Consider the following 21,931-nt stretch of genomic DNA (forward strand, 5'->3'; position numbering starts at 1 on the left):
CAACACTCCTACTTATAATAATACTGTGTGAGTCAAAGAAATGTAAACATGCAAAGATACACACGTTTGTGGATACACTACACAAACCAAGACACACATATAAAAAGGTCTTGGTTCATCCTAAAGAGAAAAAAAAAGGTCAGGAACAGATCATGACCTTAGTTTTATACAGTCAGCTCCAGAATTTCTTATGAACATAAATTGCATCTTTAAGAACCTGCATGATTTCCTGTTTCACTGAGGTATAAATACGAGGTGGCACAGAGGCAAAATTCCCTTAGTCATTCATCAACATTGGGAGAATTAGAGAATGTACACATGAATGAGGAGGATGGTTAGGCAAATATTTCTCCAAGGATCATGATTGGAGATTTGCAGAATGAGATCATTCAGGGTCATGAAGTCTACTGTCACAGTAACTCTAAATGTTACTCCACCCTGCCAACAGTCACCATCTCCTGAGTACTAGTCTAGTTCCCTCATTCACCTGTGAATTACTTCCTGATTCATGCATGCATTCACGCATTCCAATCAGTAGTTGCAAAGTCTTTCCAAACCAGAATGACATTTTTCACAACCTTTTTTACCCATCTTTACCAAGAGTGCCACTAATTCTGGAGTTGACGGTAGGTTCTGGATGATATATTTGGCATCAAAGTTTCAACATCTCTGAATTTCTCAAAATTCCAAAGTAGTGTGATCCACTTTATAGTTTAATAGACCCTACACTTCAAATGTGCTTGAAATGTACATCATCAAAATCCTTACATCGAAAGTAGAAAGTAGCTGTAGTAAAGAATTAGTAGCAAACACACATCATTCTGTAGGGCTGAATAGAGTTTTTGTGTTACAAGCATTCAGGAGATTTAGCAGATTTAAATACATTTAAAAGCTTTTTTTGCTTTGTCCTGTGTACCATGACAATAACTTTAAAAAAGTCTCCCGACTACTATTCTTTTGCGGCATTAAACTATGAAACAGACTTTGATTGGCCTACCACCATTTCTTCCCAGATCAGTGATGATTCTAATACCTGTAATACAGAATATATATTTGATTTTGAAGAACAGACCAAAAAATGTTATAATGAAGTTTAGGTGCTGAATGACCAATATGCCATATAGAACCTGAAAATACCAAGGTCATGTGGTAATACTGCCATTCTCTTAACACATGCACAGGCAAAGAAGAATCCCTCCTAATGTGCAAAATAAGGACTTCTAAATATATTAAACATATCAGGACAGCGTCAATACAAAACAAAATACTGAAAATACAGGGTCAATGCTGGTCAATGCTGAAAGCTTGAGTTTTTTGTATTCAGCATTTTAAACATTTTCTGCAAATAAATAAATAAATAAACAAATACATAAATAAAATTAAATTAAATAACAACTAAATAAAGTAAAATTTAAAATAATAATAATAATTTGGCCAGAGAGCCATACGTAGCCAACATGATTGATCTATCTAATGATCTACCATTTAATGATATTTGAACTTTTATACAGTTAAGAAATGTTTTCAGTCAGTTCAGCAATTTCAGTTTTGAAAATCAGTCATGTATTGACCCAAGCCCTAGGTGAAGACATATACTGTACACAATATATATATATATATATATATATATAGAGAGAGAGAGAGAGAGAGAGAGCACCAGTCAAAAGTTTGGACACACCTTCTCCTTCAGTGGTTTTTCTTTATTTTTATTATTACATAATTCCATACGTGTTCTTTCATAGTTTGGATGTCTTCACTATTAATGTACAATGTTGAAAACAATAAAAATAAAGAAAAAGGAATAAGATGGAATAAAAATGGAATAAGAAATTGTGTGAAACTTTTGACTGGTACTGTACATACATATATATATGTACAAATATGTACATATATATATGTGTGTGTGTGTGTGTGTGTGTGTAAATACATACATACATACATACATACATACATACTCCTCTTGTATTTCTGCACCATGGACCAGGAAAAAATTTATGTATATATGAGCTCCCAATAATGATAATGTTAACAAATACTGTATGATCAACAGTAAATGTAGCAGGATGTTAAACGATAGATTTTGGCCCATGATGCAGAGATGTCAGCTGCAGGTGACTGATAAAAGTACCAGGATGTGAGTTTTGACACAGCCCCTCAATGCCTCTGGAAACTGTTGGTTTGGACAGAATTACTTTTGGACTTTTTTGTGTGTGTGTTTGTGTGTGTATGGTGTGTGTGTGAGAGAGAGAGAGAGAGAGAGAGAGAGAGCAGAGGGGCGTTGACAAAAGTATCCATGGTAACAAAACAAGCAATTAGTCATGCAGTGCCAAATGTGCCCCTCTTTTATCTAGAGGTTACCCTTCCCTGCCATTGAACACCTTAATAATTCTCTCTCCTCTCTCTATCTGTCTCTCTATCTGGAGGAAGGGTTGGACATATTGTGCTTACTGAAGAGCTACTCAAAGCCCAGTTAGCATGTGTCTGTGAAAGCAGGACCACAACACACTTCTACGGGAGTGTGTGTGGGTGTGGGTGTTAGTGAGGCATTATGGGTAATGAAGGCAAAAGCAGAAGTCCCTTCAGTACCTTCAGAATCTTTAGACATGTAGAGGGAAAGCTTGGTGCCGTAGGGGATCCGAATACAATCTGGACCAGGGGACGGAAAAAAGCATTACACCAACCCAACTCACACACATTATTCAAACTGAGAAAGAACAAAAGACACATCTATTAACACACACAACCATACACTCGTCACCACAATGTTGACATGGGTACATAAATAACATACTGTCCAATATGTGAAAACATTAATGACAAACTCACAAACATGAAAATTCATATATAAAGATTTTCCCGTGATTGAGTCGAAAGTAGGAAATGAATGAAATGATACATACCATCTCCAAGGGGTGAGGGGAAAATGGGCATCTCGTAGCCTGTTGGAGTTTGAGGAGAACTCTGGGAACTGGTGTCTCTGGAGCTACAGTTGGAGGCAGAGTTTACTGGAGCTGATGATATGAAGTAAATGTCAGACTAGAGGGACAAGAAAAAACAAGAAAAAGAAAAGCCATCAATAGAATTGATCATCGTCTCTCTATGTACACCAATTATTTTAGTCAAGCTGATGCAAAACAAACGTTTTAATCTATTGATCAACACACTGCTCAAACTGACATCTTACCAAGTGAAAATATCTTGAATATAGTCAAATTTATCTAGTATTTCCTATTATAACATTACAATAAATTAAATAAAAAATTATTAAACATATTTCAAGACATTTTTACTAATTTTAAGCTCTACATTTTCATGTTCTAGTGGCAGATAATTTTGCTTCTTTCTAGAAATAAATGCTTAAAATGAGGAAAAATGATCTGCCAATAGAATAAGACTATTTCAGCTTGAAATTAGAAAAAAAAACGTTATACATTAAAAGGAACAAATAAAATAGAAAAATACAGATTATGTAGTGATAGTCATAGTGACATCCATGATGCAGTTTATAGTCATCCATTATATATATATTTTTTATTTATCTTACTCTACATAATTAATTTTTTAAAATTAGACAACATATTTTGAATTACATGTAGTCCATTACTATTACACTCACCCGAGATGCAGTCAGCTGAAGCTCTGGGACCACAGCAGTGTAAACCAGGTTTCCATTGACCACCAGTCGGATCTCTATGGAGTCAGTGGTGAAGGCCAGAATGTAGGGGAATGCACACACTGTAACACGGGAAGTGATATGATAAAGAGATCACCAAATCTGATAATGCATGCATAAGAAAGTAAGTGACTTTTCACTCTGATTGACACAGCATTGTCTCTAATATTTTGCCATTATAAGACTTCATATGACACAAAGCACAAAATGGTATCAAAAGGGTAGTCTGTAGTGCACAATATCTGACACTCAAGCCAAATCTATGTACTTTATATTTTTTTTAAACATCTTAACTTTGTGATCTTAGAAAAAGCAGTAGTACTTTTAGTCAGTTATTAAAATGCATGATATATCAAACTGAATATACTGAATATACCAAGGGTTTGCCAAGCCTTCTTCACAAAAAAAAAAAAAAAAAAACATAGTTCACGAAAGTTCAACCTGGTAAAATGGTAAAACTGTTATAAAATTTAGTCGCTTACCAATACCATTTGGCATTTGATTCCAACTGAAGTGAAAGTCAGAAGAGTTGGGCTGAATCATGGGTGTGGCCCCATTAAATGGACACACCTTCTTATAGGTGCAGAGATCTATAAGCAAATAATTAGCAGATCAGAAAGGATGTTAAGGCCTCAAAATGAATATACAAAACACTTGGTAACAGGTCCAAAATATTGAACCCGCTACCAAGAACCGGGGGTAGGAGTCCCACTCATTTGATAGTTATTATTCATAAACAAAATGAGCCATTTTCAGAGTTAAGTCTTAAGTCCAAATGTTTCATCAATATTTAAGCAGGAATTTGTCTGTCTTCTTTACTGTCTTATATATTTTATTTAAAATGAATTAAATAAACTTTTTCATGGCCATTATTCAACACAATAACCCATAATGAAAAACCAACAACTTGTTTTTTTTACAGTTTTTTTTTTTTTTTTTACAAAGTTATTAAAAATCAAAAACTGACACCTCTGATTTAGATAAGTATTCTGACCCTTGGTTATGGCTCTCCAAACTGAGCTCCAGTGCATCCTGGTTGCTTTGATTATTTTGAGATGTCTCTAGAACTTGGATGGAGTCCACTTGTGGCACATTAAAATGATTAGACATGATTTAGAAAGGCACATACCTGTGTGTATATGGTCCTACAATTCACAGTGCATGTCAGACCAAAAACCAAGCCATGAAGTCCAAGGAACTCTGCACAGTCTTCTAGAATCAAACTGCGTTGAGACATAAATCTGGGCAAGGTTATTAAATCATTTCTGACTGGGACTAAAGTTCACCTTTCACCCTAACAACTATCCGAAGCATACAGCCAAACAACGCTAGCGTTGCTTTGGGACAAGTTTCTGAATGTCCATATGTGGCTCAGCCAAAGCTCAGACTTGAACCCCATAGATATGTGGAGAGATCAGAAAACACTCCCCATCCAATCTGATTGAACTTGAGAGGTTCTGCCAGGAAAAATGGGAGAAACTGCCCAAATCCAGGTGTGCAAAGCTTGTAGAGACTCACCCAAGAACACCCGGAACTGTAATTGTTGCCAAAGGTACTTCTACAAAGTACTCAAAAAAGGGTCTGAATACTTATCAAAATGAGAAGCTTCAGTTTTTGATTTTTAATAAATTTGTTAAAAAAAAAAAAAAAAAGTAGAAAAATTGATTAATGTGCGCAGACTGATGGCAAAAATTGCAATCCATTTTAAAATAAATCTACAACATAATAAAATGTGCAAAAACATAAAAGCACTGAATACTTTAATAATTCTGAAGTCAATTTTATGGGCTCCCCAAAAGTTAATGCAAATTGCCTGGGTGTAGTTTATGCCTCAGTGTTTGCCTGTTTTTTTCTTGACTAATAGACTGCCGCCTTTAAACACTATCAGTTTGCTTTCAAATGTAGCAAAAGCAGAAGACAATTTAAAAATCAGAAATTGATAAGACCAGTACAATGACATGAATGAGAAGATGGCAAGTATTTAAATAAAGATCTAATAGTCTAGTATATTGCCAATATATTGCTGCATGAATAGACCTAGTTATAATTATCACATCAATCACTGCAAATTTGGTTTAATTTAGCAAATATGGCTTCCACCCTCATATGAGGCAGATTTGGTTTTTCAGCTGTTAGGAAACCTTAAACATTTCATTTAAATTGTAACACATATACGCTCTTAACAAACTATCTTCATATCATACACCTGATATTGTTAACTACTTAAGTAGTATAGTCCTTATCATCACCAGTGTTTTCAGCAATTAAATTTTTTTTAAAGAGTACCTTTAATAAAGCCAAATATTATTGATGTAATCTTTAGAGATTATTCTATTATTATTGTGATAAATGATCATGGCAGTGGACTGAGATTTTTACAGACACTGACTGTTATAGCAGAGCAGTAACCCAGCTTCGCCATCTTCATACACGTCTATAGCCGCCACAAAATTTACCTGTGAACACACACACATCAACAATCAGTTGTGTGCCAGTCTACACGCTGCGCATATGTATGTGTATATACGTGTTTTACTGACCCGGTTGGAGTCCACATGGTGCAATCTGTAAGCGTCCCCTGTGCTCTCATTGATCAGATCAAACTGGTGTTTGTATGCCACGCAGATCATGTGATCATTCTCTCCTGTTGGCCCATCGACCAGTGCCATGACAACCGGAGAATCACACAAGCAGATCTCCTGTGTGACACAAATACAGCCAGGGAACAAGGACAATGGTTTCCTGCAATTCCTGCAGCGTCGTATTTTGTTCAGCTTTGCCAAACATAAGGACTTGCTAACAGAAGTCGATGTTTGCTTTTAACGTCATGAAAGCAGAAAGCTGTTTCCTTCTTCTGCGACGCCATCTCCTACAAGTATTCACATCCCCCACTGTCTAGTGAGCAAGTGACTAGTGGGATTGAGTGATTCTGCCTCGCCATACCACACACTTTCACTAATGAGCCTGCTATGTTAGCTGCATTCCACTAACATGCAGTATTGGGGCCATAATTGGATTTCCCTTCAAGGCCTATGGCTGCATACCTCTTGAGCTGAGTGGTTCTCCACCGGCATACACTGTTCTCAGTTTAGCCTGTGAAGCTAGCTTTACTACCACTAATACACAGCTCTAGAGCTGGGTCCCTCTCCACATAACAGACCCCTCGTTCTTTCATGATACACCATGCAGCCAGTGCTTGAATCATCTGGAAGCTGAAAACCTCATAAATGAACCAGGGATTTCTGGCCAAGGTCATATCACCCAATTTTTTAAATCAATCACAAGTGTTCCTTGAGATTCAGAGCCAGCGCCAACCACACGCGTACTCAAAAGGCTTCCAGGGAAGGATGGCTGTATGGAAGTGGTATTTATTCGAAATAATGGGCCTTATGTTGCTGACTTTTTTGGAAGGTTTAGGCATGTTTGTGTACACAAAAAAGTCATTTTTACCACTCCTTGTGGTTATCTAGTGGTCATAGAACCATAGAAAATAGTCCTGCCAAAGGATGAAAACAATGCATGGTATACAATTTAAGCAAACTTTAATAGGGTACATTCTCATCCTCTCCTACCCGGATGTACTGGAACTCTTCAACTGGGGAATCACTCATTCCCATGCTTGTGCTGACACAGCTGAGGCAGTCGAGACGAGCGTGTTTCCTTGTTATAAGGAGGAGCTTGTTCCTAATTGCTGCCACAATGCGTAGCTCCACTCCATGGTGTGTGTTTATGGAATACAGGTGGCAGCCTAAAGCGACAGAATCAACACAAACCAAGAATAAAAATGGGCCTTTGTACACTTTTCCAACAGACAAACCCAAATGCTTTAGAAGTAATGCCATAATTGCATTGTTTGGTCATTCGAAAATAACTAGCCTCCTAGCTTGCCATCTTATAAAACACATGGGTAGTGATGACAAATACAAGTGTCCATGATAATAATACTTTTTGTAATCAATACTTTGAATGCATACTGCGAACTTATGCTAATTCTACATTAACCCAACAGACCCTTGACCTGCAGGATACTTCAACTGAAATACTTTGGATATTAATATCCTGGGTGACCCTGATGCTATTTGAGATAATAAGATAATAAATGACAGAATAAAGTTTTACCAAAAAGAACATGATTCATAGCTTGATTCTACAGATTAATATTTTTACAGAGTTTAGATATTAGTTTGTACAGATCAAGTCTATTATACCCTTGGTTTTCTCCAGTTTGTTCTCTCTGCTGTCACATTTGGTGCGCACAAGTTGCCGCTCCTCTATCCCTCGCTTGAGAGTACTCAGTTTGTACACATAGAGACGGGCATCTTTACCTGAAATACAAGCAACAACACATATATGACTCATTGATATAAGAAATGGAAGGGATGTCTTATCGTGCATCAATTTGACAACATGCTGTTTTTATGTTAATTCGATGTTGATTGTAGAAGAGACACTCTGTCATGTTTTGAGTACAACACAGCCAGGAGATAAATCAAGGCACAGCAGTTCCTCATTACAGAATGCTGAATTGATTTCTTCAATTTGTGGAGCAGGCCTGTTGATTATCATTTAATACTTATCATGCCAAAACACTTATTCAATACTTATTCAAACTTGTTTATGCTCTCTCTATACACTACATGTTGGCTTCCTAAGTAAGCATATGCATCTTATACACACTACAGAAAGCAAACAGACAACGGACAACAAAACAGTACTGTTTTTTGTCTTCCTAAGATTTCTTATTTGTTGTCTATTGAAATTGTTGTTACTGTAAACAGAGGTTGCCTGGTTCCTGCAAAAGATCCTACCTCAGGTGAAAGTCCAGAATGAACAGCCTTCAGCTTTTGCTAGAAGCAGAAATGCTAGAAGATGGAGTTTTGTATGAGTGTCTGCTACTTCTACTCATGTCTCTCTAATGAGCTTTGAATCTCGAAAATATAGTAAAATTTAACAGTGTGTGTAAGAAAGGTTGCTTTGTTATGTTTCCACAGGTGTCAAGATGCTCATTAGGACAGAAGATACTGTTTCACAAACAATATTTGCTTTCTGTGCTCTTTATTACTTTTCTTTATTTTTCTTATCTGTTACACAAAAATATAACAAGGAAGCCAGCTGAATTTGGTTGTCAAATCTATTCTAATGAGCATGTCTCTTTATCCCAGCCTGCTACATCACAAGTGCAACATACAGAAACTGGGATTGTTCAACCATTCATGTTCAAGCCCACTAAATACCAGAGTACCCAATGCTTGCCAAGTTAGTTTTGTACCACTAGTTTGTTTTTTTACTTAGTAGCAATGTAGAAAGAACAAGCAACAGCATCCCTGTGGTTAGTAAAAGCGAAGCTTTGCCCAAATAGATAAATTCTTGCAAAGTGCATGTACACATTATTAAATCATAATTTCTACTTTATACATTTCTACATGTATTACTAATCATTACTGATCAGAAAGCAGGCATGGAGTTAGGTTTCACAGGGTTTTAAATCCTCTTTTAACACACACAAACACTCACTCACACAAACACACACGCATACACACACCTTTATCAGCCCTCATAATGAGGAGATCTTGAGGTTCAAGTACATGCATCTGTTTGATGGACAGAGTCTTGTCGATCACTTGAACCGGAGGCAAGGATGGCGAGTCTGATTTGCCATGGAAAATAACACACCAAATAGTTAGCACTTAACAAAGCAACAAAAATTAAATTATTAAAAAAATAAGGTCAAATTAATGAAAAATATCCAAAAAATGCATGGCATACAATCCTGTAATACTTTTATCAGAAATGGTCCTGTGTTTCGGCCATATTATTAGTATATGCAATATGTATTTCCAAGTATGACAAACTAATTTATTATGTACTACAGTTAATTATAAATTAAATATGTAGCCTTTAATTCATATGTACTGATCATATCTTACCTGCACTGGAAAGCAAAGGATCTGAGGCTACAAAAAAAAAACAAGAGGGAAGATTAAAGAAGTAAATTTGACAAACATACACCATACTACTTTATGTATCAGGTTGTCAATGGATTATTCAACTTATGAAATTTTACTTAAATTAAACAACTGAACAATGTAATCTGTACGTCACCCAAACATCTATGTACATTCTCATGACAGGTTTCAAAATTCCACATTTTACAGAAATTTGTATGCTTGTTTGAAAACTATAATGACATTTTTTTTACATTTCTTAACTGAAGCAATAAAAGAGGTTTTTGGCTGATTCAGACTTTAGGACTCTTCTGTAAGTTGTATAAGTCTGTTGTATTTAAGGCTGTGTTTGAAAATACTGTATTTAGAGTTAAAATTATACCATTACAGAGCAGAGCATTACAAGTAAACCCTGTCCCTGCAAATGCCTTGATTGCTAGTAATTTATGGGTCATTCTTATGTACGTGCAAACGTGTTACATTTTCAGCATGTGAACCACTGGTGACTGATAATGAGATATTCTTACCCTCTAACAGCATGACCCCAGCTGAGTCAGTGGCTACCAATAACGACTGCCCCCAAGAATCTCCACAGACGATTTCATGTGCAAAGCTACTGCAGAAAGACTGAGACTCCCATGGCTGCAAAAACAGATATAAAGCTAGCAACAGTTCTTTACCTGTTTTTAAATTTGTGCTCCAATGCAATAATACTACATTAGAAAATAACACTACAAAGATTGTGTACATTCATACCACACGCACACACACCTTCCACAAGTATGCCATTTGTTAAGGATTTTTGTCTTTTTTTCAAATGATTTTGTTTATATTGCTAATAATGAATGGTTAATTAATAATTACACTATATTCAAATTAATGACTGTATATGCTGTTTTAAAGGGCCCGTATGATACAAACTTTTTAACTTTCATTTTTTCTAAATTAATTGTATGTCTACAGTATATAGTGTCCATCTATGGAAACTATACTGTAATTATATCTTCACACATTGTATATCCATAACCTTATCAATAAAGTGAGAATTTCAGTCCGATTTTAACAGTTTGATCAGCACAATTGAACACAGACTTTTTGAACAAGGCACTACATACTGTAGTACATGCTTTGCCAAAAAGTTACTGCTGAACTGCAACCTGGAAGTAGTCCATTTAATTACAAAGTTTAAGATCCTATACAAGCATTCAGAGTTGAAAACTTAAGTCTAAAGGATATATCAATATTAACCCAGGTAAAATTAGCCAGATGTCAAGGAATAAAACATATAAGGATGCACAAATGCCCAATATGGATCCTTCAAAATATATTTTATTGCTAAAAAATCAAATAAGATGGTTTAGGTTAGAGATGTACATCAGGACTGGAATACTGTGGGAGCGGGTGGTCGGGTATGAAGCTTGTGGAACAAAAATGCTTCAATATGACATGTTTACAGTGTTCATTCATCCATAGTAACTGCTTTACTGATTAGCATTGCTGTGGTTTAAATTACTAATTTGATTATATTTTGGGAAAAAATCCAGCAATGTTCATTAAATTAACAATAGCATCTATTACAAACTAGTGAACAGAGTGTTAAAGAACACACACCCTCATACATTTTCTGCCAGTTCCTCTCACCTCTTTCCTGCAAAGACCAGTGTTGACTAGACTTGTAGGAGCATCCCCTCTTACAATGGTCTTCAACTTCAATGCCTAGGAAGACAACCACATAAGTACATAAACTGCCATGAAGTCAGTTTGATGAATGTTTCCACGAGAATAGTTACACTTTGTTTTGTGTGTTTCTGTTTTGGGGTAGGTTTTTGATTTGTCTAAATGATGCATGATTTGAAACAGTCATTTATTTAAAAAATGGCAGCTGTGTATATGTGTGCATTACCTGCCCTATCCGTACAAACTCAGCCTGGCGTGCCTCCTCCTTCTTGCGGGCCGACTTGGGTGATTCAGGCAGCACGTCACTGAAGGAGCGACGGTTTAACATGTTCTGTGGAGAAAAGGGAACCTAAAAGAGCAGTAACACAAACACGTGCACACACACACACACACACACACACACACACACACACGGGTCTTAGAGAAGGACCCGGGAAAAAAAGCAGAAATCCAGAACAGGGCAGAAAAAGGTAGGCGGGATGCATCGGAGCAGGCACTGGATAAGAAGTGGTTGTTAGGAAACAACCTAGTAGCAACTGATAAAACAATATGACTATAAAATTATGTAATAATATAATATAATAATAATAATGACTAAGACTGCTGATTCTCATTTTTTTTCACAAATTACTGTATATATTATTCTAACTAATATTTAACCAATTGCTAATTTCTACTAAGAATTTGGAGTGTGTTAGCCATTGTCACAGTTTGAAAAGCAAACATAGAAGAAAATTAAGGTGAGAGCTTGATTAAGCAGTGAAAGGTAATAGAGGAAGGGTGAGAGAAAGGTGAGCTTCTGCAGACGAGGAGGCATGATAATGAGGAGTTATAAACAACAAAATGAGGCTGCTGTGCCTTAAGAACAGGATGCAGAGAAAGAGAAAAGTGTTAATTAGTTGATAATTAGTGCATGTACCTTGTGCAGGTCTGGCATGAGGTCTTGATACAGAGATCTAATCAGCATGTCAAGAGTCCGCTGACGTTTCTGAGCAAATGTGGGGGTCTCAAGAGTGGCTTTCTCTCCATTTATTACTGAGAGATGGAAGGTAAGTGTGAGCAAGAGCCACAAATACCGAAAGATAGACAAGACAGACATTTAAAAAACCTCCATCCTGAAAAACTAAATATGCTTATATTGAAATATTCATGATACAAAGATTTGCTGTCACTTCTACCTTACTAGCAAATAATGTTGGCTCGCTAACACTACATATTCAAACAAAATACGTAAACATATTTAGAAATATAAAGAAAAAAATTTAAAAAGAGTAGACTAACATTTGACTAGTAAAAAGTCCCTGAACTCCTGGTGGTCTGTAAATACTGGCGGTGAGGGAAGGGGCGGTCCGAACAACGGCACACTCTCTTCTGAGAAAATCTTCAACCTGCAAAATATTACTATTACGTTATACCATATACATTACACCAAGGCTTCTCAACCTTGGGGTCACATGTGGGGTCATCTGTGCTAGTGATTTTTACCAACTGTTCATATTAAGTTCTATGCACATAAACTTTAGTTTTAGATAATTATTTCGTTTTTAAATAATTAAAACTAAAAGTATTACTGCAGTACTACTAAAAGTCATTATATTTTTTATTAAACTTGACTAAATTTCATTAGCCTAGGCTATTTACTTAGTTTGGAGCACCTCTTTTGCCCATTTTAAAGCAGACTGCGTCCAATAAGCTCCATATGTGCATATGTGTGATTTCACAAAGAGTGATTCATAACAGTGCATTTGTTAAATTTGTTAAATGTGTACAACAGGACGCCAAGTCTGATCTTTCCGTCTTTGTTGTATGTGATTTGTTACCCTGCATGTGCAAGAATATGATATATGTGTATGTGTTTTGCAATGCAATTTCTTTTAGTTTTTTTCACAGAAACAGTTCATTTGTTTGCAAAAACAACTGTTGATGACAAATTTTAAATAACAACTCATACAGATACATACCTATAGCTGTCATTCTGACTGTTGTATCTAACTAAGGCAAAAATATCTGGCAAGTGAATTAAGGATACATAAATTAAGTTTTTAATATAGAGAAACGTTACCTTTTAATTGTCCTGCTCTAAATATGTCCATTTGTCTAAATTTGTTATTTCGTGTAAAAGGATACGTGTGAAATGAGATCGGATCATGGAGGGCTTGAAAGATGGAGAGGCATCATCTCCTTCCTGGAATACAATGGTGACGATGTCATTCCCAATATGTCTCTTTCTCTCCACCTAAATGGCCAGACACAAAAAATACATTAATATCAAAATAGTTCATTCATTGTCTGTATTGTGTACATTAAAAAAAAAAATGTTTCCCTTCCAATCCACTATGGTTTACCATTTGTGCTTCTGACCGCTGCTTATGAACTCTGCAGTGTTAAAGTATAGTTACTGTATATAGTAAGAAATATTGGTTATCAGTTGGCTTTCAATGCAGCCAATTTATAAAAACAGAAGACAAACACAAAAATACAAGAAAAAATAGAAACCTAAAAAAACCTAAAATATATAGTAACAATCATAATACAAGTCTTCAATAAGGTTTCAATCAAATTTGACTAGCTCCATGGATATGTGGTGTTATATACAGTGGGTTCAGAAAGTATTCAGACCTCTTCCATTATTTATTGTGAAATGGATTAAATTTACTTTGCCATTAATCGACACCAAATAATCCGTGATGACAAAGTGAGAACATGTTTTTAAAAAATTATTCTTCAAATTTATTAAAAACTTTATTAAAAACTTTATTAAAAACAAATTTATAAAATTACTGGGTATGTGGTGTTATATACAGTGGGTTCAGAAAGTATTCAGACCTCTTCCATTATTTATTGTGAAATGGATTAAATTTACTTTGCCATTAATCGACACCAAATAATCCGTGATGACAAAGTGAGAACATGTTTTTAAAAAATTATTCTTCAAATTTATTAAAAATGAAAAATTAACCCTTGGCTAAGGCTTCGATTATTTTGCAATGTCTTGGCTGGAGTACACCTGTGGCAAATGCAGTTGATTGGACATGATTTAGAAAGGCACATATACAGATCTGGCCTTTAAGAATGCACGTTTTTTCACGTGGTTTCATGCGATTTGTCACGCATGATCACGCGGAACCCTTCAGGCACGCTTCTTAGAATTTAAATTCATTTGTTGTGCTATGCACAATATCCACCAGGTGGCGCATGGAATAACATACTGTAGATCAACACGCAGCAGGCTCAGCGACGTTTAATGTGCTCTGCTGCTTGCTGCAAAACAATTCTGAGAGAGGTTCACAGATCTACTGGCCATGCACAAGCAGAACATTGGGTTCAGTACAAGAAACAGCACTGTTTGGTTGGAAAAAGAGTACAATACTGTATACAGTATATGTCCTGGCAGAACTACTGTACCTACTAACAAGCCGTGTTTGTTCAAATGAAACATGACTGCCCCCAACTGGTCTTGTCTTTCCTGTGCCCGCAGCATGTGCATGATCCTGCGTGATACCACATAAAATCGCAGGATCCCTTTTCCTTTGACGCGCATTCTCAATGGCCACATCTGTACGTGTGTATATGGACCCACAATTCTCAGTGCATCTCAGACTAAAAACCAAGCCATGAAGTCCAAGGAACTCTCTGTAGACCTTCGTGATCAAATTGTGTCAAGACAGATCTGGGCAAGGGTTATTCCATAATTCAGGCCTTTACAGACAGAAGCCACTACTATGTAAAAGGCATATGGCAGGCACTTAAAGGACTCTAAGAGCATGAGGAAAAAGATTCTGGTTATGCTACATCTGGCAAAAACCAGATGCTTCTCATCAACTGGCTAATACCACCCCCTATGGTGAAGAGTGGCTGCACCAGCATCATGCTATAGGGATGCCTCTCAGTGGCAAGGACAGAGAGACTGGTCAGAATTGAGAGAGGGATGAATGCAGAAAAATACAGAAAGGTCCTTGATGCAAACGTGATTCAGAGTACACAAAACCTCAGACTTGGGCAAAGAGACTTGGGGTGGCTTTAGGGACAAGTCTCTGAATGTTCTTGAGTGACCCAGCCAAAGCCCAGACCTAAACCCCACAGAACAGCTGTGGAAAGACCTGAAGTTCACAGATGCTGGCAGTTCACAGATGCTCCGTATCTGATTGAGCTTGAGAGGATCTGGCAGAAAAAAAGTGTTTTCACTTTTTCATTATGGGTTATTGTGTATAGATTGACAGCCAAAAAAGTAAATTGAATCAATTTTAAATTAAACCTATAACAGAATAAAATGTGCAAAAACTGAAGGGGTCTGAACCCACTGCATATCTGAAACTCTTCATTTAGTCACTCTAGTCTAAACTCTTGACCATGAATACATAACTTTGCAAAACTCTGCAATATGACTGCCATGTGATCTCCACAAATCCAAGATGGTGAAATTTACTTTTCTGTAATTTTACTCTAATGTTTGAATGGTTTGTATAGTACACAAGTGACACTAGTGTGTCTAATAACATTGTCAAAAACAAACAAAAATGCCAGAATTTATGTAAATGTCATGAGTCAGACACCCAGTGCGCATGCCCAGAATGTTTTAATTTTTTTGGCATTTTATCATGGGCAGCAAACATTTGGGAAACAGACCAGAAACGCTAGTGTGGCCAAAACATAAAAAAAGTGTTTTCAAAATTACATGTGGTCATGTGCACTAAGACTTAGAATAAATAGGGCTGATATTAGTAAAATGTAATGCATTATGGGATTGCAGGAGCCTCACTGAGTTACTCTTCCTGCTACTAATCAACCTGAATGTCATGACACGGCTGAAGTAGGTGGATACAAGTGCAAGTTTCTTTACTATAAAAATCCAAATCAGTAAGGGCAAAAGCATGAAAATTAGAATCACAGATGAAAGAAAACAAAATGTCAAAAGAAGTGTTAATAGGAATATGAGTGTGACTGTCTGAAATTGGAGTGTCAGCAAATTCAAGAGTTGCAGTAGCGACTAATTGACGGTGGATCCGGGTATGACACTGAATCTGTATCTAAGATCAATGAGTACACACTGAATAATGTTATAATAATCAGTCAGTAATGGACAGTTTTTAAAAGGTTAACCTGTAGACAACATATGCAGTATAATGTACAATAAATTATATCTGCCAAATGCCAGCATACCGTACAGTGCTGTAAGTCCATTATGCAGTATATATGTGTATACAGTGTATGAAATGATCTAAAAATATTCTCAATAATTACTGGATGTGCCCACCTTTACTTTGCTGCAATCATGCTTGATCATTGTAGTGTGTGTGTGTGTGTGTGTGTGTGTGTGTGTGTGTGTGTAGTATGTGCTCTTTTCACAGTCATCATTGGTAAATGCAGACTGACAGTAAGAGTTCAAGTGGTGCTCAGTAAAGGGGATGTAAGGCCTTGAGTGAGTGCAGGTGCTTTCAAAAGCCTTCTGTTGTGAACTCTAAAAGCTCTGAAAGCTACGAGTAGCTCAAAAGCTGTACTCATACTCAACCTCATGTCTGATCTGATAAACAGAAAGAGAATAAGGCTAAAAAAAAAAGCTGGAACTGATAACCAGTTGATATTATCAACAGTAGAGAAAAGGTGAAAAAAAGTGAATTGTTCAGGCAAAGCAAGAGACAGGCAAAGCAAGAGACAAAGCTAACAGATGTTTTAGAAAATTTAAAAGTGAGATGAATCACCTCCGTGTCAAAATTGTAATCTAAAATGGTAAATTGCTTTTCATGTTTTTGACTGGTACTGTATCTGGAAAGATTTGTGATACCTGAGGTATTCAATGATCTGAAATCCTCTGACACTTCTTATTTAAACCATAAGAAGTTTTTTTTTTTTTTTTTTTTAACAGTTGGCTACAAATAGTCATGGATAAAGTTTGAGACTATCATAAAACCCACTATGCCCACTCTGATCATCCAGTTATCTGCAACATATAGCAATATGGATCTTTATTATCTTTATATATATATTATGATTTTGTATATTACATTTTTTTTTAATTGCAATGGATGTATCGCAATATCTAGCAATTTATCATGTAAGAAAGACTAACACCACCATGTTTACAAGCTTGCATTTTAGACTAGTTGTTTTGATCTTGCTCTTCCACAATGTCGATGTATATCAGACATGATCTACTTCAGTCCTACAGGGCCCTATTTCAGCACAGTTTAGTGATTTCCCTGCTAAAAGACACCTGAGTCACCTGACCAGCTGATGACCCCTGCTGTATACAAAGACATGGCCTGTAATGTGATCTCCCAGTCACTAGGTGGGGATCATTTTGTGAGGAATAGAAACTGATCTGAAGGAGCACTGAGAGGAACCACAAAGAAATGAAGTTGCATCAGTATAAGCATTTTCCTGCCAGAGGATTTAAGTGAAATCTCCTGTACCTGGTAGGCTTTGTCAAAGTAAAGCAGTACACTGGTGAGGTTTTTGTATGTTTTGCTGTGTATGCACTCACAAACCTTTTATAACATTGAGTACTGAATCTGTAATATTTGAAATACCTAGCATGTCGCTGGTGACATGTATGCCATGAAATTGATTAAATTGTAGATTTTCTTCATTTGTGGCACCCAGCATTATGCAAAGGTAAGCAAGAACATCTTCATATGAAACTGAGGTTGTAATTCATTCACCTAATATGCCTATAAAGGTAAGAGGGAGTGCTTAGTTAATATCCATTTCAATTCAGAAACCATTTTACCTTACTGTCTTATTAAACCAAGCATAATAACAAACATTACTGCTTGCTACCTAGATTTTAAAAATCTTCAGTTGGAACAAACTCATTTATTCCAATTCTCTCCCAATACAAAATCTTAAGCAAACATTACCACACCAAAAACAACCATGCACTCACTGTCAAAATCAACCTTTCTGATTAATGACCTCATCTAACCTCATAAGCTAATGGATTCCTGGAACAGGCTGCGCAAATTATTCTCATTCTTTTCGCCAGTCCAGCATGTTATTTAATATGACAGTAGATCCTGTGCTTTGGCTGCATCTGTAAATCTCCTTATGAATTAGTAGAGAAGACGTCAAATACATACAAATGAAATAGGTGCTATCACAGCGCCAACTGCTGTAATTAACTCATAAGCCTGATCTTTCAAAATGCTACAAATCTATTATTGCTTTAATTTCTCATAAAGTTGATGTGGCTCAGCTGTGACTGTGTATGACTCACTCTTACATAGATAGTAGAAAGACATAATATCCTTCCTTTAATTTATGTACAAAGTGCTGGATTATTAAGAGAGAGGAAGGGGAGAAGGTGATGCTCTGAGAGCACAAAATGAGATGATTTGCTGAGTTCTGTAGGTGAGTAATGTTACAATGTCTAACGGAGAATACAAAATGTCCCTAGAGAAAGCGCACAGAGACAAGCCGAAGAAAGTCAGAATAACAGAGCAGCGGAAATGATCATTGTGATGACTACAGCTTTGGCCTTATAACCCATTTAATCTACTCTGTTACAGACTGGCTCATCTTTTGCCACAATAAATGCTCTGTCTTTTTTAAAATGCTCCATCAGTCTCACTGTAGTCGTTTACGGGATATGTGCTTTGACTGCCATGCATTTGCTAACCTCTATCCAAGTAGAACAATGTCCCAGTGCCAGCCAATAATTTACAAATACATGAATAATATTAAACTTTATTAAATGTAGTTATACCAAATGCTGCTGAATTCTCTAATCTGATTGGTCAGAAGGTGTTGATTTATTTCCTGTAATAGTTACGGTTATAACCCAAATGTTGATATTAATGTGCTCGTTCTAATACAAATACTACTAATACTAATCTTTTCTATGGTAACAACTCATTCACAGTTCAACAATTCAATTGTTCGGCTGATGTTCCAGATAATCTAAGACTAATAATAAACCAATTCAAAAAACATGCTGTTATCTAACCACGAAACACTGTTTGATAATTGTTGAAGGTGAAGATTTTTGTAAGGACATATTTATTATTTATTATTACTGTTTATAGCTGCTGTAAGGGAAGTGATAACTTGTTTCGCAGATGTTCCACAACATTAAATATAACTATGAATAAACTGTACAATGTGTCTTTCATTAATAAAAACAATATTGTAATGATTGGCAAATTGCTGTCGTATAAGAGGAATAAAACGCTTTGTGACATGCTGTTATCATGCTATTATTTTTATTTTTGAAGAATACTGTATGTAGCTGTAATTGTAATAAGACCTACCTGTTGCTTATTCTCTCTAGAGTAAGGTAACATGGTAGATACATGGAACATGAGCTCATGACCCTGATATACTGTATAGATGGAGTGTATTCCTGTAGTGTCATCTAGCAAGAAAGAGAAAGCGTAATTAATTGTGAGACATTCAGAAAAACTGCTTTCAGGATTGTCTCTGTAAATTTATATATACAAATGGGCGTGCATATACTGTATATGTGTTCATGGGTAGAGTTGTGAGGTTACTTTTAGTGTCCAGGCCTCCTCTATAACCAGCCCAGCCGTGCAGGCAAATTGTGTCGCCAAGCAGATTCAAAAACTTGTCAAAGTTCTCACTTCCTGTCTCTAAAAAAAAGTTTGACAAGGCTAAAATTAGATGTATTACAACATTAGAAACATTACAAGGACAAGCCTAATTGGCAGTGATGCGTAAATCTTGCATATGGAATCATATCAAATTATATCGAAGTATCAGGGTTGTAATGCTGTGTTTACCGTTACTAAACATTTCATCATCTGTCAACTGGCCATCTTTGGCATAGAGGACTCCAAATTTAAAGTTTACGCTGCCCTACAAGAACAGACATACATGATTTAAGTTAATGTATAGTCAGTATCATTATTTTGCTATCTGTCTCTGAAATATATAATTATAAAAACTAAAATTACCTCTTGCTCTTCCAGTACTAGTAGGTCCTGTGAAAATTCAAAACAGTAATCGAAACTAATTATATAGAAATGTCAGTGCAATGAAAAATTTAATCCTCACGCAATCTCATCAAAAGACATATTTCTCTTTTATCAAAGGGTTTCCTTAAACACCCGCATACAGAATGGCGCTCCTAGGTGAAGCTCAGGAAGAGAAATCAGTAACAGGTGTGACTCGCACCTTTTGGATCTCTGGGTTGAGGATCTCTCTAGGGCCCTTCTCAAAGCGCTCCATGTTCATAGCACTGCAGAGACAGAGGAAAAGGGTGAAAAATAACCAATGTGTTCTCATGGTTTGACTTAACAGTGTGGCAGTATTGTGGCATACCATGACAAGAAACCTAAAAATTAACAGGATTCTTAACATTATTGCTGGGTGCCACACATTCTTTAAAATAAGATACAGGATTTTTAAAAACAGGGTCACCTACTTTTTCAACAACAAACATAGAAACACGATCTATAAAAATATGAAGCTGTGAGCAGACAGAAACCTGTAATGCTGCATTGAATTTTTCATATCATTCCACCATACCACCTCACAGCTCCAGGGTCTCCTGAGCTCAGGTTACTGTCTGTGCAGTGTTTCACATGTTCTCCATAAGGCCACCAGCATTAAGCATGTCCCCTCCCACATCTATCATGGACTTTTCTCCCTCCTGCCGTCTGGCAGAAGCTACTGTAGAATCCATGCCACAACCACCAGACTCTGCAACAGCTTCTTCCCTGCGGCTAATAAACACACTGCTGTCTCTTCACAAACAAACTCCAAAAAATACTAAACAATACCAAACAAAAACTCAAAGTGCTTATATTTGGCTGTCAGATGCCATTTCCTAATTAAATCGTCGGGTGCTCTGACGGGTTGATAAAAGCTATGTTCATACTGTCATCAGGCTGTGCTCCATTGTGTGCAGCATTTGCTCATCTAATCATGTTTCATGTGCTTTCAACAATCACACAAATGAAAAGAGAGCGAAGTAAGTGAATTAAAAATTTATTGTGAGAGAATCGACACATGCGGGCCAGAGTCCAAGGACTAAAAAATCAGTCCCTCACAAATGCAGCTCCAATGAACTTGGTCATTTTCTTAAATACTTCACCCAGGTGCTAAAATCATTTCATGTTTTTACATATATTTTCATAAATAAAGAACAGCTGTGGGAATGAGTAGACCAGTTCGCTAACACAAATAGACTACACTCATAGAGTATTGAGCTTATGTTAAGTTATGTTATGTTAAGAAAGATAACACAAAATATGCTTATGAAAAGGCCCTTGATGTTTAAAAAAATAGAGAATTAATAGATTCTTTAGCCAAAAAGTCAACATGTTACACATAGGAAGAGCTTTGTCGAATGGTTCCTCATGAAAACCACAAACCCGGCAGCTAGGTGGCCTTTTGCTGGGGACGCATCAGGACACATTGTTGCTCAGACTACAAATAGGACCACATGCGTCCCAGGACATCTTCGCAAATGATCTGAGTGATGGGATCAGAAGAGGCATTTGACCCCACTCAGGCATGTATTTAGTGCTGTCCACTTGAAATCAATCACCTGAGATGGATGGTAATGCCAGATCTGAAGAGGGGTCAAATACATCTCACCTGGTGTTGGTATGTTTATTATTTTTTAAATAAGAGGTATGTTTTTCACTGAATTTTGCCATGGCATCTAGCTACATTT

General features: G+C 36.4%; 1 protein-coding gene across 6 annotated transcripts in view; it reads right to left on the bottom strand.

The window, feature by feature from the left end:
• The window catches only part of garnl3 (GTPase activating Rap/RanGAP domain like 3), an 84,392-nt gene that overhangs the window by 5,904 nt on the left and 56,557 nt on the right, over window positions 1-21,931 (bottom strand). For 3 of the 6 annotated variants that reach the window (XM_026921550.3, XM_053230259.1, XM_026921553.3), the window contains 22 exons: window positions 20,425-20,488; window positions 20,205-20,231; window positions 20,031-20,106; window positions 19,782-19,880; window positions 19,542-19,645; window positions 13,423-13,531; window positions 13,257-13,302; window positions 12,577-12,683; window positions 12,215-12,330; window positions 11,522-11,644; window positions 11,260-11,334; window positions 10,146-10,260; window positions 9,601-9,627; window positions 9,216-9,320; window positions 7,882-7,998; window positions 7,246-7,421; window positions 6,214-6,372; window positions 6,063-6,129; window positions 4,156-4,263; window positions 3,617-3,735; window positions 2,901-3,036; window positions 2,587-2,646 (listed from right to left, as the gene is read on the bottom strand). In XM_026921550.3, the coding sequence (XP_026777351.2) occupies window positions 2,587-2,646; window positions 2,901-3,036; window positions 3,617-3,735; window positions 4,156-4,263; window positions 6,063-6,129; window positions 6,214-6,372; window positions 7,246-7,421; window positions 7,882-7,998; window positions 9,216-9,320; window positions 9,601-9,627; window positions 10,146-10,260; window positions 11,260-11,334; window positions 11,522-11,644; window positions 12,215-12,330; window positions 12,577-12,683; window positions 13,257-13,302; window positions 13,423-13,531; window positions 19,542-19,645; window positions 19,782-19,880; window positions 20,031-20,106; window positions 20,205-20,231; window positions 20,425-20,488 (2,135 nt within the window). The remainder of the gene's footprint in view (window positions 1-2,586; window positions 2,647-2,900; window positions 3,037-3,616; window positions 3,736-4,155; window positions 4,264-6,062; window positions 6,130-6,213; window positions 6,373-7,245; window positions 7,422-7,881; window positions 7,999-9,215; window positions 9,321-9,600; window positions 9,628-10,145; window positions 10,261-11,259; window positions 11,335-11,521; window positions 11,645-12,214; window positions 12,331-12,576; window positions 12,684-13,256; window positions 13,303-13,422; window positions 13,532-19,541; window positions 19,646-19,781; window positions 19,881-20,030; window positions 20,107-20,204; window positions 20,232-20,424; window positions 20,489-21,931) is intronic. The other 3 variants (XM_026921552.3, XM_026921556.3, XM_026921554.3) reach the window with 3 other exon arrangements.

The sequence above is a fragment of the Pangasianodon hypophthalmus genome, chromosome 27, assembly GCF_027358585.1.
Source record: "Pangasianodon hypophthalmus isolate fPanHyp1 chromosome 27, fPanHyp1.pri, whole genome shotgun sequence".
In the NCBI taxonomy this organism is placed as follows: domain Eukaryota; kingdom Metazoa; phylum Chordata; class Actinopteri; order Siluriformes; family Pangasiidae; genus Pangasianodon; species Pangasianodon hypophthalmus.